Source organism: Diceros bicornis, chromosome 3 (genome assembly GCF_020826845.1).
Source record: "Diceros bicornis minor isolate mBicDic1 chromosome 3, mDicBic1.mat.cur, whole genome shotgun sequence".
NCBI classification, from domain to species: domain Eukaryota; kingdom Metazoa; phylum Chordata; class Mammalia; order Perissodactyla; family Rhinocerotidae; genus Diceros; species Diceros bicornis.
Genome location: NC_080742.1, coordinates 71,989,694 through 72,010,968, shown reverse-complemented (window position 1 = coordinate 72,010,968; position 21,275 = coordinate 71,989,694). Strand labels below are relative to the sequence as shown.

Sequence of the window (21,275 nt, the reverse complement as noted above, 5' to 3'; positions counted from 1 at the left end):
GTATTATTATACCTCTGAATGATTTATCAAATTTCCACTTTGACTGCTACAGTATAACAGCCTTTTAACTGAGCTTCGTGATTCCCAGTCTCACTCTACTCCAAGGCACCCTATACTCTGACACTTGAGTTATCTTCCTAAAATAGAGATCTGCTTAAGCCATTTCACTACTCAAAACCCTTCAATAGTTTCCTGTTATATGCTGGATAAATTTCAAACTCCAAACCCTTCAATTAGCCATTGGAAATCCTACCTACTTTTCTACTACCAGACATCCCTCCAATTTTTTCTTCTCTCCAAACACCACATTCCCATTGCCATTCCACCCTTCTGTGTATCTCATCCTTTTTGTCACTTATGCTGTTTGCCCCCACAGTGACCCCCGAAGCCCTACTCATTCACCCTGCAGGATCTACATCCAACCCCATCTCCTCCTAGAAATCATCCCAGAGGTGAATTTGGCTTACATTCCCATACAACTCACACTTTTGTATTCCGCAAACTCTGCCAGGTATGAGAGCTTCTTACGTATGAATCTTTCTCGCTGGCAAAGGCTTAGCAGACCACTAGAGGAATATTCTCTCTAGGGAAATATTTATCACAAACAAGATGCTCAAAAAAGATTCACTGAATTGATTTGTGCTTGTGTCCTCACCGTTAATTATTAAGAATATTAAAATAGTTTTTGGACCATCTAAAAAAATTCTTCATTAACTTTTAAATGGAGCTATTAGTGCTTTTCAAATACAGTAAAAATAAATAGCCTAGATCTGGTAAACAATGAAAATGTTATTTTAAAAACACACACACACAAATAAAATGCTGAAATGAAAAATATATAGCTAAATCTTACATGTATTACATAACAGAAAACAATAACTCTAACAATTTACGTATGGAGAAAGAAAATAAGACAAAGAAACAGCAAGAATATGTATCATTGACAAAACAAAAGATATTAGGTGCTATGCCCTAGTAAAGGCACTTAGAACCCCATCTCGGAGGCTAGTTCACTTATCCTCCCACTTGCTGATTGACTTGAATCTTTGGACCAATTCCAAGACTATCTGGCCTCCTGAAGTTCCTCTGGCTTGCAAAGACTGTGAGGTCAACCACTATAGTCCATAGTCCTCCTTCTAGGGTTACTCTGAAACTAAAACCGCCTTAAGAAGAGGAGAGAGAGATGGGAAGTTTTCCAGGGCTTTTGTCCTGTGGCACTAGCTTTGTTTTAGGATAGCATGAAACTTGCCAATATCTCTACCTTAAGAAAAATGAACTAAGATTAGTAGTATCACAAGGTTGACCTAGATCCGTGGTTTCAAACTGTGGCTGTTCTCTGTAATCAACTGAGGAGTTTTAAGAAAATATTCACATCTGGGCCCCATACCCACACATGTACTTGATGCGAGGTGGGGCCCAGACATCAATATGTTTTAGAATTTCCCCAGGGGTATAGTCAGCTCAGCCTACTATAACAAAATACCATAGACTGGGTGGCTTAAACAACAGACATTTATTTATTTCTCACAATTCTGGAGGTTGAGAAGTCCAAGATCAAGGAGCTGGCAGATTTGGTTCCTGGAGAGAGCTCTCTTCCTGGCTTACAGAGGGCTGCCTTCTCGCTGTGTCTTCACATGGTAGAGAGAAGAGAGCTCTGGTGTCTCTTCCTCTTCTTATAAGGACACTAATCCCATCATGGGGACTCTACTCTCATGACCTCATCTAAACCCAATTACCTCCCAAAGGCCCCGCCTCCAAATACCATCACACTGGGGGTTAAGACTTCAACACAGGAAGGGGGCAGGGGACACAAACATTCAGTCCATAATACCAGCTAATTCCAAAGTGCAGCCAGGATTGAGAACCACTAACCTGGTTCAATGGTTATCAACCTGTTTTTGCACTGAAATAAACATGACAACGATATTGTATGTGCAATACTCTTTTAGGGGCAGACCAAGATTCTGCACAATTCTGTGCACTAGGTGAGATGCCACCCTTATGTATCCCATTCAAGAAGATATTTCAGAATGCAAAAGAGTGAAAATGTCATTACAGAAATAACTTTTAATCTGATGATAATGTGATTGAAAACCATAAGAAAAGCCAAAAAATTCCTTATATCTAGCCAGCATTTTGTTATTCTAAGCACACAATCAGGCCTCTGGTGGGGACCACGATCTCTGCTTTAAAAGAGGTCATTTTAAACAGTAACATTTTCTTTTATTCCTACTCAAGGTACTGAATTAATCAGTTCAGAGAAAAGGTCTAATATTCAAGACCTATCTTTAGTAAATATGTTAGAGCTTTAGGATTCAAGAAATAAGCAGTTCAGTCAGTGACAGTGAAACAACAGAACAATTATGGAGTAAATTCTAATGGAGAAGGCAGAGAAAGAGAAGGGTAGAATGATGCTCCAAGAGTGGAAAGGTACCTGTAGTCATTGTTATGAATATTATAACAGAAAAATCCTGCTTACCTACTAATTAATAAATTATACCAAATATATAAAGACTATATTTCTAAGAAAACTTGTAAAATATTTATCTCTTGTCAATGTGTACATAAATTTATGTATGCTTATTGAACGAGACCAGAAAGTTCACCTTAACCAGGATCCTAAATAACTGAATTTACTTTAATATCTGTGTGCAAATATCAGAAGTGAAAAAAAAAAAAAAAGGACAACTTGCCCATTTTAACACACTAGAATTTTTAGGCAGAAAGAAATCTTAACCCATGCTTTAAAAATTGTGTTAACTACAAAGCTCCTCAAATTATATTAACACAGTAAAAATATTTTTAAATAATGATCTCAAATAGTGTCAATCTCCTCCCTGCCAAACTTTTCATCAAGATACTCAGCGATGCTGAGTTTTTTTTTCATCTTAAATTTGTGTTTAAAGGAAGTAAAGGTGAAGAGGAAATAGCAGCCAGAAAAAAAAAAGCAAGAAAGAAGGGGTGGTGAGTGAGAAGAAAATAAAGCAAAGATCCTAATGAAAGAGCAAGTCTTTTTTTCTGATTTTAACTCCTGTGAGGATTTCTAACTCATCCCATGCCCTGTTCCATTTGAATTCAACTCAGTTCAAATATTTGCTGAACATCTGCTATGTGTAGGGTTAAGCTAGGTGCAGTAAATCATCTCTGGAATTAACGATAAAACTACCAACAAATTCCAAAAGCACGCATATCCACATAATGTGACTGTACTTCCTGTCACTTACTTGGTTTCCAGAACTGCCTTGGGCCACTACCTCTTATGGCCCGCTTGACTAGAAAGGACTTAATCCAACTCGGTGGCTTTTGACTGACTGAAAATACAGTCTTCATGGGCTCAAGATACTTCATTTCTCATTACTGACCACCCCTCACCCCCACTGCCCTCTCCTCCCTAAGAGGTGAACAGGCACAAGCGCGCACACACACACACACACACACACACACACACACACACACACAGAGGCACGTACACTGACTTCATGCCCTGCCCCCTGGAACATATACAAGCTTCACTGGTGCCAACTCATCTGGAATTAAATGTCACTCAAAATTGCTCCTGCCACTACACATGCAGTATCAATCACGGGGGCTTTATTTTTCCTGCACAGATAGTGTCTGGATCTAGGTGATGCTTATGTGCATTTCTGGGAGAGTCAAAGAAAGCGAAGTTCTGGTGCCGGAAGTGGCATTAATGATGGACGGGTCAAGGTGAATGCTGACGTAACTCTCGAATTGGGATTAGAATCAAAAGAAGGAAAGGTCAGAGGATACTGGCTGATCTCAACAGCAGAAGCTTTACAGTACTCTCTCCCTATGACCTTATACATTAAAGATTTATTAAACTCCTGCTATAGGTGTTAAGTCTAAGAATGCTAAGTTGAAGGATGAATGAAATATAGTCTTTGCCCTCAAGGAGCTATTCTAGTCAGGGAGACGGACAGATACATTGCAAAACAATATAGTGAATGCTAGAACAATTATGGAAAACGTGCTGTGGGAACAGAGCACTCACTCCTGAACTGGCAGCTAATCTTTCCCACTCAACCTTAGTTTATAAAGGCCACAAAGTGGCCATTAAACTTTCTTCATCAATTGCTTCCATAACTAAGGCCACCAGAATGTCTCTGTGATTTTTGTACGGCTGATACAACACACGCCAAAAATAGCCTACATAACATCAACACTTCAAATAATTTTCATGACTTTAGAAGTCTTTGTAGTTGAGTTGAGCACCTCATAGGTGCTATCCATCAATACTTTATCAGCTTTTTTTGACGCTAAAACAGCATTGTTCAATAGACCTTCTGCAGTGATAGAAATGTTCTATATCTGCACTGCACCACTAGCCACATGTGGCAACTGAGCACTTGAAATGTGGCTAGTGTGACTGAGGAACTGAATTAATTTATTTTAATAAATTTAAAATTAAATAGCCACATATGCTTAGTGGCTATGGTATTGGACAGCTCCTCCACTTAAATATGTGTTTTAGGATTATACAATATGATCAAACCATTTTTCCGTTAATGCCTATACAGTATGTTGTCTACATCTCTGAAGAATTACAAACACAGTTAAAAACTGATTTCTTTATTTGTAAACTGAAGTTGCTGCTAGGGATTACTCCCAGTAATTAAAAATTAAAGCACAGCCAAAACATCTGGGTATCTTGTTTAAATTGACTCTGACTTTTCCCATTGGCCTTCTTGATGCAGTAAGAAACATTCCAAAACATTTGAAAGTTAAGATATTTAACACATTAAGAGATATTTGGAAAAGACTGTTATTGTCAACTAGTTCTAAATGAAGAAAGTATCTTAAAAATGAGATTTAACGAGGTTTTCAATGTGGGGATTGAATCAGATCAGCTGGATTGTAGGCACCATGAGTACCAGGACTCTGTATGTTTATGCACTGCTTAATCATTAGTGCCCAGCAGATGTCAGGCACCTAGTACACACGTAATTAAAAAGTAGTTAAAATAGTATGGATGAGAATGTTCCATGTCTGGATCACGGTGGTTGCCACGTGACCATGTGCATTTGTCAAAGCTTCCAAGATGGTACATTAGAAAAGGTAAATTATGCCTTAATTTAAAAAAAAATTTTTTTTTACTTTTTCAAAAAAGTAATATGGGAGCACATGGGAAAAATCATGAATGGAGATCCGCAAGAAATCAAATGGGCATGTGAAATGTAGCATCACATGTCATATGAAGCAAGCTGGTAAATTCCAAACAGCAAACTAATATCCTAGGAATGAAAGGAGAAAAAGGCTCAGCGTTGGGTGTCAGAGGAACATATGGGCTGAGACAGGCTGTGTGATGTTAGGGAAGTCATTTGACTTCTCTGTGCCTCAGTTTCCTCAGCTGTAAAATGTGAAAAATGAGAACACCTACCTCAAAAGGTTTTGGGAAGAATGAAATGAGAAAATGTACATGAAGTGTCCAGCACTAGATCTGCACCCAGCAAACGCTGAGTAGATGGTAAATGGAAATGAAACACAAGCTCATCTTCTTAATCAAGTCCTTCCTTTGAGGTACGCAAATGAGAGGGTTCCATTTCCATACTACAGTCTGAACACTCAGCAAATGAGAATGGGGAAATGCAGCTCATGCTTCCAGAAAATTCTGAATTTTTCCCAGAAGCAAAACTCCCGCAATATAAAATTTTAAGCAAGTTCCCAAATATCTAGTGTGGACATGAGAGCATAAATGAATTCATCAATGAAATGATTTATCTTGGCAAACAGCCCTGAGTGGAAGCAACCATAGTCTACATAAAAAGGAGTAAGAGAGAAATAAAGAAAACTGGTACTCTGCAAATCAAAAGTAATTAATGTTCTCAATGGAAACTAGTTATTATTTTGGAGGCGAAAAGCATGAATATTTTCTATTCCTGTTTAAAATTTGTTTTTGGAAGATAAAGAGACCAAGCTGAGAGTCACAACATATTGGATTCCACTGATTCCATACTCAGGATAAATTAAGCAATTAATTCTTGGAGAGGAATTGGGTATAACTTGTAGCTAATGTGGCCTTGAAAGCAGTAAGATGACTTAAACATTCAGAATCTGATTTACCACAGATTTAACAATAATATTTAAACATTTGAATTTAGTGTACCTTGCAGGGCTATAACTCACTTAATTCAAAGATCTTGAATTCTCATTAGTTGAAAGAAACCGTTCCTTAAAAACTCTTAAAACACCTACCTCTTTGGACGACTCACAGTTAAGCCTCCTTAAGAGGCAAGCCACCGCAGTTTTCCCATTACCTGTTCAGTGGGTCAAGACTAAATAATAACTAGAGTTGTGCAGTCATTACTTTAGTTCTCCACCTAGTAGAAAACCTCTCAGTTATTTAGAGGAGGTCCAAATTCACTTAGGGAATTATTCTGGACTCATCTTTAATTTCTGCCTCTCTGATTAAGAAACTCTATGTTGTGCTACTCCTGCAATTTAAAAAAATATATATTAAGCAGGTATCAGAAATGAAGTCCACAAGAAAAACTGGTTAATAATCCACGAACTTTGCTGACATTTAAATGTCAAGCTAGTGCAGTAGTTGTCCAAGTGTGGACCCGGACCAGCAGCATCAGCATATCCTGGGAATGGGTTAGACACGGCGATCCACAAGCCCCAGCCCAGCCCTACTGGAGGAGAAACTCTCCAGGGTGGGCCCCACAATTGGTGTTTTAACAAGTCCTCCAGGTGATTCTGATGCACACTAAAGCTTCAGAACCGTGATCTAGCTACTTCTGGCAAAAATAGTTGTGGCCACAGACCAATCTTTTCTTTTCTTTTTTTTTTTTTTTTTGTGAGGAAGATCAGCCCTGAGCTAACATCCATGCTAATCCTCCTCTTTTTGCTAAGGAAGACCGGCTCTGAGCTAACGTCTATTGCCAATCCTCCTCTTTTTTCCCCAAAGCCCCAGTGGATAGTTGTACGTCATAGCTGCACATCCTTCTAGTTGCTGTATGTGGGACGCCGCCTCAGCATGGCCGGAGAAGCGGTGTGCCGGTGTTCGCCCGGGATCCGAACTGGGGCTGCCAGTAGCAGAGCGCAAGCACTTAACCGCTAGGCCACGGGGCCAGCCCCACAGACCAATCTTGATACAACTATCCAGATAGATGAACTCACAGATATATTTAACACCTCACTCCCCCCCCAAAAGACATGATGCTCCTCTTTAGTCCCTAGTGATCCCCAGTAGTAATGGGTAAAGAAAGTATTTGTTTCAGTCCAAATAATCTAATGAGAATTTTTCTGTTTGGAGAGTTACTTGAAAGAAGCAATTGGTCTATACGTCCAGATCAAAACATCAAGACATTTTGGACACCGAAAGTGATGAGGTCATAAAGACATTCTTAATTGCTAATAAGGAACACCTTAGTGAATTCCACAACTTGTTCTTGGATAGTGGGAAGAATGACAGCCTAACATTCAAATTGTATCGGAGCTGTCATCCTGCACAGCAAGTCTCAGTCAACCGACCTTTCCTGAGTATCTATTACATGTGCCAGGCTGCTTCGTTGGCTCCAAGGACACTGCAGATGAGTAATAAACATATCCACGAATACCACAGTAGATGTGGAGGAAAAAGTAGTTGAAGTGGAGGATGAATTTTTCATTTGTATAGGAAGTGCCTTAGTTTTTCAAAACGTGCACCCCAAGATCAAGATATTCATCCCATTTGAGGTTGCCCGGCCCCTAGGTCAGCCTGTAGGCAACAACACTAAAGGTCAACTTGGTTAAAATGGGAAGGGATAACACAAGTAGTCACCTGCCAGTCTCAAAGCAAAACAACACATTTTGAGTTCTAATACAGGAGTACATTCAATAATATCACATGAACTTGGGATACTCTTAAACAATTAATTTAATCCTTTACAGTTAAATTTTACCTCATCAAAGTATTAAAGAAAACGTCAAATAAACTGAAATCTATATAACCAAAAACAACAGGCCAAAAATAATGCTTTATTGAGAAAAGACTTTGCAAGATGTATATTGGAGTGGAACATCTACATTCAGTCACAAATAGGAATGAAGTATTGACACAAGCTACAACATGGATGAATCTTGAAAACATTATGCTAAGTGAATGAAGCCAGACACCAAAAAGGCCACATATTGTGATGATTCTATTTATATGAAATGCTCAGAATAGGCAAACCTATGGAAGAAGAAAGTAGATTGGTGGTTGCCAGGGCTGAGGTCAGAGAGAGTGAGGAATAACTGTCAATGGAGTTTCTTTTGGGGATTGTTAAAATGGCCTGTAATTAGATAGTGGTGATAGTGGCACAACTTTGTGAACACACTAAAAACCACTGCATTGTACACTTTAATAAGATGAATTGTATGCCCTGCTAATTGTACCTCAATCTAAAAAATTCACAATATAATCAGGGCATGTGGCTTGCATGGCATACAAAGCAATATTCTCTGGTTTCTTTCCATACTACAGTGAGATTTACTTCAAATAATAATCTAGGTACCAGGAGGATCTGGCCTTGTTGTTAAAACAGATCTATAGTGGAAATGTAAATTCAACAGGTGTGCATTTGATGAACACAGCACTTTCAAAAATGTCTTCCCTCTCCAGAAGCAACTATATGGTTTTAGAGAAAACCAGGGTCAGATTCCCCTCCAAGTCTTAAATGTCAACCGTGTGCATCACATCAACCCTGAGTATTTTCATAAAGCTTTTGGAATTTAAACTATGTCCATATATCAGGGGGGCTATTGGCAATTATTACCATATTTGCAATGCAATTTTCATTAGTTAGAACACGAAAATGATTTCTCTTTGTAAAGGTTACTGTGCCAAGAGCAGCACCATCTATTGGATGAAAATGTAGGTTAATATCTACTATATTATGAACAATCTAAAATAAAAAAATTGGGATCCTCCAACTGAAAAGAGTAAAATATGTGTATTCACAAACTAAGGTACATTTTCTAACTTTCAGGTTAATGCTTCCAAACCCATTATATTCCATCATAGTAGAAAATCTTCATGAAGGAAAAAAGACATTTCCTTAATAAAATGCAAAAATCCAATCTTACGATTCTTCTGGAAAGTGACTGGAACACTTGAATCTGCATTCCAAGTAAATATTCCAACTGGCTGTTTCAGAAAGCAATTTCAGTACTAAACGTGTAACCTGGGAGGTGGTGGATGACAGATGAATCCATGAATAAATATTATCAACCTGCAGCTCTCCTCTGACTTTGGCAGCAGTGGCAGAACGTTGATAGAAATTTTGATTGAAATTTTTTTTTTTAAGTAACTGCCCAGACTTGAAAGTGACTAAATTAAAAGTACTGAAAAGTCAAGTTGGTGCTTGTTCCTGTTATTACATTTTGGGCGCGTGCGCGCGCGTGCGCGTGCGCGCGTGTATATGTATGTGTTAAATTCACATCAGGCACGTGTATTTTTCATCCAAACCCATTATATCTGTAGCAGAACTTAACTGCAAAAACACGATATAATACATAGCCCCGCACCATGGTTGTATTTATCTTGTGTGTATCTAAAAGGCTCTTTCCACACTTTTCAAAAGAGGAGAGAGAAGAGCTGTGAGGACACGGATCGTGACAGGTAAACCTCTTTCCTGGCGGCCGAAGCACGTATCCCCGCCAGCAGATAGAAGGTGGCGGAGGTGCGAGGTGGAGAGGGGCCTCATTCTCCCACGCTGCTGACACCCATCGTGCCGCCGCCGACACCGTGGGATTCCCAGTCCACTGTCCCTCTTTCCTCCTTGCTAGATGGCGGCGGCGGCAGCAAGTACCGAATGCTCTGAAATCCCCCCACCAGTGTCCCAAACGATCCCGGAGATGAAGCCCCACCGAGGTCTTATCACTCACCCAGACGGCAAACACAGAGGAGCTGAATACAAGCGAGGAAGCGCTTTAGGATTCGCATTTCCAGACGGTCCGGGGGTCCCCACTGCGCGGTTCCTCAGCTTCTCAGGATGAAGAGGGAGGGGGCGCGAAGGAAATGTTTTCTCCTCCAGCGTATAGATCGGTGTGAGATTGTGTGTGTGCGTGTGTGTATGAGAGCGAGAGAGAGCGAGAGCGAGAGAGAGAGAGGAACAATCGAGAGAAGGACACGCGGTGGTCGCGGGAACCGGGAGCCGCTAGCCGAAGCGCATGTCGGCCGGCGTGCTGGAGTTGGTCTCCTTCGCCGGGGCGACCGCGGTCTGAGCGCTCGGAGCGCAGCGGTGTCTGTGTGCCGGGTGCGCGCTCCGGCTGGGCTGTGCGCGCCGCGGCACGGCGGGGGCGGGGGCGCAGCACCGCGCCGCTGGGAGCGTGCCGTCCAACCCGGGTCGCGCGCGGGGGGCGGAGGAGTGCGGCTGTCGCTCAGGTTCCTGGTCCCAGTGTAGCGATTCGCTTAGCGGCACCCCTCCCCGCGGCCCCTGCCAGGGGCTTCGCTGCCCTGGAGTTAGTAGAACCCGCTGGGGTTTAGAATCTTCACGGAGAAAATGTCTCTTCATTAAAACTCCTTCATCCTTTTGGGAGAGAAGAGGAGGCCAGACCCCCATTGTCCCGCACAGCCAGAGATTGACCTTTGGGGTAACCCCTGGAAATGTTTTTCATTTTATTGTTTCCCTCCCTGCAGATGCTAAGTGGGTCCAATCAGAAAGTGGGTGGGGAGCCCTGGGTAAACTGGATTCCCCTCTCCTTTTTCTTTCCATTTTCCAAGTCACCAAAGTAGTTCCAGACCCCATTAGCTCTAGGGCAGTTGACTGCAAATAATCTCCGGCCCTTATTGTGACCAGTCAGACCCTGCCCCTTCCCCAGACTCCAATCAAACTGCCCTGCTGTGCACAGCTGCTTGGCGGAACTTGCAACTCTGCGATGGTCCTCCTGGGCAGAACTACCCAAGCGCCTCCTCGCACAGGGTCGCACGGGAAGATTTTTTAATTGCTTGATTGAAAGATATACAAAAGACGTATAATACATCCTTCTGCTGCCTCAGAGCTGGAAATGTACATGCTTGTTTCTATGGTGGTCTCCTAACTCGACTGTGAGCGTCTTAATGGCAGGGAGTTTGCCTTATTATTACAATAACCCAGCTCCTAGCACAAAGGCAAAAATAGTTAGTAGATGTTCCCTAAATGTTTGTTGAATTAATTTGAAGCCTAAATGAAAAGATAAGGCAACTGATGGTATCCTGCCTGAGCCTGTCTGCACCGAGCTCTAAAAAGTCATGAGCTTGTCAAAGATTTTTCATTTACGTATCCTTTAGCTATAAGTACATTTTTGTACTTATGTGAGGCCCAATTTGGAGCCTTTCAGGAGTCAAGTTCTGGAATTATCCCTTGTATTCCTAGCAACCATTCAGTGTAGGTTACCTGTACAGTGTGTACTCCCGTGTTCTGTTCTTGTCTCAAAAATAGTGTTTTAGCTTTAAGTTTTCTTTAAAGAAAGCTCATCGTCTAGAAAATAGGGTTCTGAATGTATTTTAAGCGTTACTCCCAGTCCTTACTAATATCCACAGCCTCTGAACACAAGGTTAAACGTGCAGAGCTAATGATGTGATTTGCTATCGTTTCAGGAATTGATTGTAGTTGTGTAATAAATTTCAAACCTATCTAGAATGTTTATTCAGGAATACATATAAATATTAAGAAATTGACCCTTGATCTTATTCTTCCCATGAATAAAAATAGAAATGCTGCAACTTCTACAGGAATTATAATGGGGATTGATGATTGTTGATGCGAGTTTCCATTTAGGAGGAAAATTTTTGCTAGCATTGCAGAAAGTGTATATATAAACTAGAAATACATTCTGAGAGGTCAGAGAGAGTGTTTAATATGGATTGGGGTAGACAGGGGAGGTTTCCTAGAGGTGTGTAGTTAATCGAAAAGGACTAACAGGAAAAAGTTGATATCAAAGGGGATGGGGACAAGAGTGAAAGAAGCTGGTGTCATGTACTATAAAAACAGTGTGAATTAAGTTTGAGCAGATTGAGTGGGGTCAGACCGTGGGAAACGCTGATTTTCTAGCAGAGGAGTTTATGCCTAAAACACCAAGCAAGAGGGAACCACAAAAGACACTTCCGAGAACTTCAACTGTTTAGCAGCGAGGTTTGCTCAGGGGCATGCATGGTGTTCCAGGAGGTCTCAACTATCAAGTCTACCCCATTAGCTTCCCCAAATAATCCAACAATAACAAAAATCACCGTAACACCCCCCCTTACTTAGCCAAAAATTCACATCACTAGTCACTTTTTCGAGTCAGATCACAAAAAACTAAACTTTTGGAATCAAAGTTACCCTACTGAAAAGGGGAGGTGGGTCTTGTGGTCTCTGCTAATTCCATTCTCACATTTAAAAATATTGTCATTCACCTGGGAAGACACAAAAGCCACCTTGAAGGAGTAGTCAAGTTGCTATTGAGGTTTGTATGGGGAGCAGGATGGCAACCAAATCTATGTGACTGACAGCAATGGAAAACTGACTTGGAGGACCAGCCAATGTGGATCTGACAGTCCTGGGGAGGGTGATGGAGTGGGAGGCTCAGGAGGTTCAGGTCCTTGGAAAATAGGTCATTGCAACAGCCGAGGTGTGGGAGAAGGGAAGGCATCAGAAGGGCGGGAACATCAAAAACATATTGTATCTCACATTTCACAATTTTATGGGGCCATAGTCATTTCTGAGATGTCTTACCTGATCAATGTATATTAGTCATTGTGAGTTAAAGTTATAAACCTGCAAAACCACATGCCTTCATTCAGAGTCTGAATCTATCTATCATCTATGTATCTATCTATCTACCTACCTACCTATTTATCCATATACAGATAGATAGAGATATATTCGGTATATATTTTATATATTTATATTCTGTACATTTTATGTATTCTAGATATATATATATTTTGTGTGTGTGTGCTAGTAAAGTTTATTTACATTATGCTTTATTATGTAAATCACATTTAAAACCTAGAAGTTTGTATTTACATACAAAGTTCAGTACATTCCTGGGAGAGTACTTTTTTTTTCAAAAACAATAACAAAACAGGATACAGTTAATATGATAGTTGGGTAGCTTAATGAACATCTTGCTTCTGTGGGGTCTCATCTGGGATTTTAGAGTGAACTGTATCCAGAGGCTGCCAGTGGTAGTTCATGAGAGAGTCATAGAGTTCTTCAGTTTTCACCATAAACTCTTGGTTTAATTCCTCAATATTCAAATGAAGATATGGATCTTCTAATGGGTCATTATCTTGCTTTTCAGCCAGAGCTGTGGTTTCCTCAAGTGTAACCAAAGTTTCAGCTGGGTGTGAAGAGGTCTCACGTGCAAAAAGAAGGTTGTGTCCATTTCCATCCACTGCACAGCCACAGCTGTAGCCAGAAAGAGAATAACAGCTGTGCTGTTACTCATACTAGTTGCCAAAGGAGTAACCCTGGTCGGGCTGGAACTCTGGTTTCACTCATTGCCAGTATCAGTAATAATTATTTTGTTGAGCTATGCCAACAAAATAAGCTATAAGGTAAATACCTATATCTATCTATCTATCTATCTATCTATCTATCTATCTATCTATCTTATCTAATCTATGTATCTATCTATCCATCTATCTATCTACATCTATCTACCTCTATCTATCTATATCAGTTCTTTAAATTTCATCCTTTACATTCATTCATTCAACACATTTCTATTGTGTTTCCATTATGTATCAAGCATTGCTTTAGAGGCTGACCATTCAAATATAAATTACTCTATTCCTTCCATAAAGGAACTCACAGTCTAATAGGAGAGGAAGACATTGCTTCTACAAAATGTGAAAGATTGCCAGATAAAACACAGGATACCCAGTTAAATTTGAATTTTAGATAAACAATGAATAATTTTTTAGTACAAAGTAATTTTAGTGCACTATGATGCACAAAATTGAATGAATAAATTTAATGAATAACTTTCTTGTATAATGAGTAGTTTTTTTAGTACAAAGTAATTTTTAGTGCACTCCTATGCAATATGTGGGACATATTTATATTTTTAAAAATTCATTGTTTATTTGAAATTCAAATTTAACTGGATGTCCTATATTTTTATCTGCTAAATCTGACCATCTCACTTTGGTGTGTCTGGGAATTGTCTGATATCAGCGCTTGTCATTTGTGGTTGTGAAATGGCCATGGTTTCCCATAAGTTTCCTTACTCTGCAAATTATCTCCAAAGTGTCCCTAATGTGAATAAAGATGGAGGCAGATGGGGGAAGGAGGGTGCCTTCTCTGCAGAATGTTTGTCTTGTAAATTCAGCGGAAGTGCTGGGAGACTACAGAATATGCTATAGCCACTGAATAAAATATGAAATTAAGGGGGAAGTAAAATATAATTCTTACTCTATGACAGTAATAAGTTGTTCCTATTTGGCTTACATACATTATTGCTCATTTTTATCCATTGTTATTGACAAATATATTTGAGCAAAAGTCATTAGGTTGGATCAATTAAATATTTAGTCTGAAAAGTAACTCTTATTTATTTAGAAGTAAATATATATGGTTTTTGTAATTAAAGATGTTTGTCAGAAGCAGATCTCATTTTACTTGAAACCATGTATTTTAGATTGTGAGGATAGATTTATCTTGTATTTTGCACCTTACAAATTTTGTGCGCATATGATTGACACAACAGCATCTACTCAGTATTCTTGCAGTGATATTTCTGAAAAGATTGAAGAGTAATTTTACTTTTTGCAACATAGTCAAACCTTTTATTTGGATTTGTCCTTCTAGTAACTTTCTATCTAAAAAGCAATTACTTCCTACTTTCCTGAGCTTTGCATCTTTGTTCCTTATGACCCCTAGGAGTTTAGCTAGATGGACTGTTACTGCCTTTTCCCAATATCAGATGTAAAACAGGTGGGAAGTTCCTCATTGATAGGTCCAGAGCCAAGTGTGATGTACACTCTAAGTCCATCTGAAGGAGGCAGAATTACGTTTAAGAGAAAACCACAGCATGTTACATACTTAGCCTGTTAGCACCTTAGCATAATTGACTGTAAAATAATTTAAACTTACTATATGCCAAGTATATAAGTCAATGATTAAAACTGTATTAAAGAACACAAAAAGTTAGGAATCATTTTTTCCATGTTAGGAATATTTAGTATAGTATGAGATTCAGGATAATTCTTCCTCTGTATATTAGTAGAATAATCCTCTTTCACATTTTACATATTTTCCATTTAAAACAGTGGTTAGAAAAAGTAACTATAAACTATGAAAATTATTTGTGGATGAATATTGCTTAAATTTTAATTTTTCTTTCTTGAAAAGAAAACAAGTCATTATAGCTAAGATCTTAGGTGTCTTCTTAAGTATTTGATTTATTATAATGCTATCTTGGTTTGGAAATTTTCATTTGTCTTGTGGATAAGCCCATTTTTGTATATGTTTGAAATTAAGTGTATTGAAAGTCTCCTTGAGCTTCTCTTTATGCTGAACCAAACTTTTTATTTGATTAACCAACCCATTTAAAAATGATTTTGATTTTTTTAGAGCAGTTTTAAGTTCACAGCAAAATTGAGAGGCCGAGTTCCCATAAACGCACTGCCCCCAACTCACACATAGCCTCTTCCACTGTCAACATCCCACACCAGAGGGTTATGATTGGTAAACCTACACGGAACTACAATGGACTACAGTTCTCCAATTTGTTAACATTTTACCTTTATCCTTCTCTCTTCTCTCTTGTTTCTTCTCTTTGTATGTATCTACATACTACATCTATAAACTAAAAAGACCTTCTTGGCAAAGTATTCGGTTTGATCTAAACTGCTTCACCAACCACTCTTCAGGCCGTTGTCCTCTGGTGGCTTCTTGAAGTCATCAAAGAAGCTTTTGTTGATTCCAGAATATTTTATTAACAGCATGACTTATGATCACATAGAAAAGGAATTAGTGATCATTAGGAGCCATCTCATGTTATTTAAGAATAATCCATGCTAGATCCATGTTGTTTCCTTGGAAAAGTTGTTCTTGATTTTGAAAATGTTTATTCTCGGATACAGCTTCCTTCCCTTCAACTCTTAGTCACCTTGTTTCTGGCTCTGTCCCTCTGGGATAGAATATTGCACCTGCCTTCTTACAGGGAATCCTGCTGTTAGTCTTTCTACTCTTTAGTCCATGCTCACTATCAGAGTAATCTTTCTAAAATGAATATCTAATATGGAGTACACACCAGTAAATAGGAACCAGCATTAGTGATTGCTTCTAAAGATTCAATAGTATTATCCAAAAAGAATTAACTAGTCTCTGTAGTGGAAGCTTTTATTTGAGGAGTTCATGTAAGTCAGCAGTGTGCTATATGTGTTAATTGTTGGTTGTATTAAGATGATTGTTAATCGTATTAAGAGAATTGTATTCTTCAGAATGAGAAAGGTGATTCCTCTTCTACATTGTGCTGGTCATAAGCTAATGACTGATATTTCAACGTCTACGCATCCTGCTTCCTTCTCCCCACCGCACCACCGTCTCTACTATGAAACATAGTAGAAGAGTTGTATTTTTCCTCTCCCCCAATAACCATGATGAACTCCATTATTTGAATAAGGTCCAGGGGAATGTGTCCTCAAATTTGTATTGCATTACAAAGATACACATGGCCAAATTTAGGTTTATTGCTACTTTCATTTCTTTGCCATTTAAAGGTGAAAACACACTTCTCCCTGTTTTAGCAAAGACAAGCATGGGATTTAAAGTCTTCCCACAAGCTTAATTTAAAATCAATATTTGCTTGCTCTCTACGCATTTGAAAAATGTCTAGGATAGTGTTACAGTAAAAGCAAATGTGTAAAATAACTTCTGAAAACCCGAGAATAAGCACTGAACTGGGTCATTGGAATGAGCTGCTCTATTTCAAATGCATAAACATTTCTGATAAACGGTCAGTTACCTGTTTATTACCTATCTCCAGTCGAAAATAACATACAACCACTCTGAATCATCCATTACACATTTGATGACATTCATAACCATTGTGTTCACCTTTATTTTTAGCCAAAATATTTTATCAATATAACTGCCATCCATTTGATTTTAGGGACCCCAAACAAATCTCTTCCCTTTACTTGTAGAAAGAATTTCTGCTTTTCTCCAATCCCAGGTAATAAAGTTTTCCTTCTTTTGCTAAATGCTCATTCTTCCAAGGTTGATCTGAACCCCTGACTCTTCTGAAGCCAATGGTCCATCATTTCTTTGAATCTCTCCCTCCTGATCTATTCTCCTCTCTAAGCTATTGAAATATTTTTTCCATTAAAAAAAATTCTTCTCTCGACCACATCTCATTATAATTATAGTACCAGGTGTGTCTTTCTTCATGATTTTCTTGTAAGAGTAGACTATAAGCACTACCTCGACTTCCTCACCCCCCAATTTCTCTTCAAACCACTAACATTAGGTTTCTGCCTTCCTTATTCTACTGATTGGTCTTTATTTATTTATTTCTTTAATTTTTTGTTTATTGCAGTAACATTGGTTTATAACATTGTATAAACTTCAGGTGTACATCATTATACTTCTATTTCTGCATAGATTACATCATGTTCACCACCCAAATACTAATTACAACCCATCACCACACACATGTGCCGAATTATCCCTTTCGCCCTCCTCCCTCCCCCCTTCCCCTCTGGTAACCACCAATCCAATCTCTGTCTCAATGTGTTTGTTTATTGTTGTTATTATCTACTACTTAATGAAGGAAATCATATGGTATTTGACCTTCTCCCTCTGGCTTATTTCACTTTGCATGATACCCTCAATGTCCATCCATGTTGTCACACATGGCCGGATTTCATCATTTCTTATGGCTGAGTAGTATTCCATTGTGTATATATACCACATCTTCTTTATCCATTCGTCCCTTGATGGACGGTTGCTTCCCTTGGTTAGGTTGCTTCCAAGTCTTGGCTATTGTGAATAACGCTGCAATGAACACAGGGGTGCATGTATCTTTACACATTGCTGTTTTCAAGTTCTTTGGATAAATACCCAGCAGTGGAATAGCTGGATCATATGATAGTTCTATCCTTGATTTTTTGAGGAATCTCCATACTGTCTTCCATAGTGGCTGCACCAGTTTGCACTCCCACCAGCAGTGTATGAGAGTTCCCTTCTCTCCACATCCTCTCCAACACTTGTTGTTTCCTGTCTTGTTAATTATAGCCATTCTCACGGACGTGAGGTGATATCTCATTGTAGTTTTGATTTGCATTTCCCTGATAGTTAATGATTTTAAACATCTTTTCATGTGTCTGTTGGCCATCTGTATATCTTCTTTGGAGAAATGTCTGTTCAGGTCTTTTGCCCATTTTTTAATTGGGTTGTTAGTTTTTTTGTTGTTGAGATGCATGAGTTCTTCACATATTTTAGAGATTAACCCCTTATCAGATGTGTGGTTTGAAAATATCTTCTCCCAATTGTTAGGTTGTCTTTTCGTTTTGTTGATGGTTTCCTTTGCTGTGCAGAAGATTTTTAGTTTGATGTAGTCCCATTTGTTTATTTTTTCTATTGTTTGTCTTGCCCGGTCAGACATGTACTTGAAAATATGTTGCTAAGACTGATGTCGAAGAGCGTACTGCCTGTGTTTTCTTCTAGAAGTTTCATAGTTTCAGGTCTTACCTTCAAGTCTTTAATCCATTTGGAGTTAATTTTTGTGTATGGTGTAAGGTAAGGGTCTACTTTCATTTTTTTGCACGTGGCTATCCAGTTTTCCCAACACCATTTGTTGAAGAGACTTTCTTTTCTCCATTGTATGTTCTTGGCTCCTTTGTCAAAGATTAGCTGTCCATAGATGTGTGGGATTATTTCTGGGCTTTCTGTTCTATTCCATTGATCTGTGTGTCTGTTTTTGTACCAGTACCATGCTGTTTTGGTTACTATAGCTTTGTAGTATATTTTGAAATCAGAGAGTGTGATACCTCCAGCTTTGTTCTTTTTTCTCAGGATTCTTTTAGCTATTCAGGGTCTTTTCTTGTTCCATATAAATTTTAGGATTCTTTGTTCTATTTCTGTGAAAAATGTTGTTGGAACTTTGATAGGGATTGCATTGAATCTATAGATGGCTTTAGGAAGTATGGACATCTTAACTATGTTAATTCTTCCAATCCAAGAGCATGGAATATCTTTCCATTTCTTTGTGTCTTCTTCAATTTCTTTCAGCAATGTTTTATAGTTTTCAGGGTACAGATCTTTCACCTCTTTGGTTAAATTTATTCCTAGGTATTTTATTCTTTTTGTTGCAATTGTAAATGGGATTGTATTCTTAATTTCTCTTTCTGCTACTTCGTTGTTAGTGTATAAAAATGCAATTGATTTTTGTATGTTGATTTTGTATCCTGCAACTTTACTGTATTCGTTTATTACTTCTGAAAGTTTTCTGATGGATTCTTTAGGGTTTTCTATATATAAAATCATGTCATCTGCAAATAGTGACAGTTTCACTTCTTCCTTTCCAATTTGGATCCCTTTTATTTCTTTCTCTTGCCTGATTGCTCTGGCTAGGACTTCCAGTACTATGTTAAATAGGAGTGGTGACAGTGGGCATCCTTGTCTGGTTCCTGTTCTTAGAGGGATAGCTTTCAGTTTTTCACCATTGAGGATGATATTAGCTGTGGGTTTCTCATATATGGCCTTTATTATTTGAGGTACTTGCCTTCTATCCCCATTTTATTCAGCGTTTTTATCATAAATGGATGCTGTATCTTCTCAAATGCTTTCTCTGCATCTATTGAGATAATCGTGATTTTTATTCTTCATTTTATTAATGTGGTGTATTACGTTGATTGATTTGCGAATGTTGAACCATCCCTGCATCCCTGGAATAAATCCCACTTGATCATGGTGTATAATCTTTTTAACGTATTGTTGTATGCGATTTGCTAGTATTTTGTTGAGGATATATGCATCAATGTTCATCAGTGATATTGTCCTGTAATTTTCTCTTTTTGTGTTGTCCTTGTCTGGTTTTGGTATCAGGGTAATGTCGGCTTCGTAGAATGAGTCTTGAAAAGGTGAAAAAAATCACATTCTAATGGTCTTGCAAGTGCAGTGCACCAGAAACTAAAAACTTATCTTTCCACCAAAACTGGTGCTTTCAATAGTCCACAACACCTGAGAAGTCTCCTTAGCCCCTTCTTCCCCATCTAGTCAGTACTGAGTCCTACAGCTTATTCTTAAATCCCATCCTGTTCCTATCATTATTTCTTTACATAGTCGATGGGCCTGGCATAGATTCAGTGCTTAATAAATGTTTAAATATATGAATTAATTTATTGAAGAAGGGCAGCTTTCAAGCCAATACTACCAGCTACTTCTCTTGCCTGCTTCTAACAAGGTTCCAGGATACATCAGCCTGCATCCTTGATGTTCCCTGTCAGTTCCTGAACGCTAACTTAGACCCTCAGACTAAGGAGGCATCCCCTTTCCCTTGCCTAACTGGCTGACTTTTATGATAACAGACTTAGAGTGCTCATAACACATTTGCCTTGACTTGAACTTACTTGGTGGTTTTTGTTCTTCAATTGACAGCGTGGCTAGCAGGCCTAGAGCACCTCCATTGCATTCCCATACTATTGTAATCTTATTCTCTCCTCTTCCTTCATAATTAACTCCCCCTCCGCTGATTCCATTCAAACAGAGGACTGACCAGGCCTGGGGACTTCAAACTTTCCCTGGTGTTTCCAGCAGCAGTATTTGGCCTGTAGTTATTTTAAGTTTTGAGAGTTAAGAAACATTTATATTTCTGGGCTGTTGCTAAATCCTGAAATTTGCCATTGACCAATTTCTCTAAGCATCCATTTTTACTTACAATATTTCTAGACAGCATTTCCTGTTCCTTAAAATAGGAATAGAAGCTGAGTAGTTCTGTTGTCCTGGAAGATTCTTTCATAAGAAAGGATATACCTCAAACAGATAATGTACAATTGAAAAGCTGGTATAAACCAAAGTTTTAGAAAACTAATTATCGACCTTCTACTGTATCTCCTTCTATCATAATATTGATTATAGCCACACTTACATAGCACCTATTAGGTGCCAAGCATTATTCTAAAGTTATATATAAAATTGTTTAATTCTTTAGCAAACCTATGATGTGGTAACCTATGATAATGTTACCATCTTCCCAATTGCATAGGAAAACTGAGGCAAAAATGATTTGTCCAGTCACACAGATCATAAGTGACAGACCTTGGGTGTGAACCCATATACTTAATTATTAATCCACACTGCCTCTCCCTGACAACA

General features: G+C 38.7%; 1 protein-coding gene and 1 pseudogene across 2 annotated transcripts in view; both read right to left on the bottom strand.

Moving 5' to 3' along the window:
- The window catches only part of PTPRZ1 (protein tyrosine phosphatase receptor type Z1), a 168,534-nt gene extending 158,400 nt beyond the window's left edge, over nt 1–10,134 (bottom strand). For both annotated transcript variants that reach the window (XM_058529032.1, XM_058529033.1), the window contains exon 1: nt 9,871–10,134. In XM_058529032.1, the coding sequence (XP_058385015.1) occupies nt 9,871–9,928 (58 nt within the window). In that variant the 5' untranslated portion in view covers nt 9,929–10,134. The remainder of the gene's footprint in view (nt 1–9,870) is intronic.
- A 2,929-nt stretch (nt 10,135–13,063) lies between these two features.
- LOC131399945 (putative uncharacterized protein C6orf52) lies at nt 13,064–15,901 on the bottom strand (annotated as a pseudogene).
- Nucleotides 15,902–21,275: the final 5,374 nt, after the last annotated feature.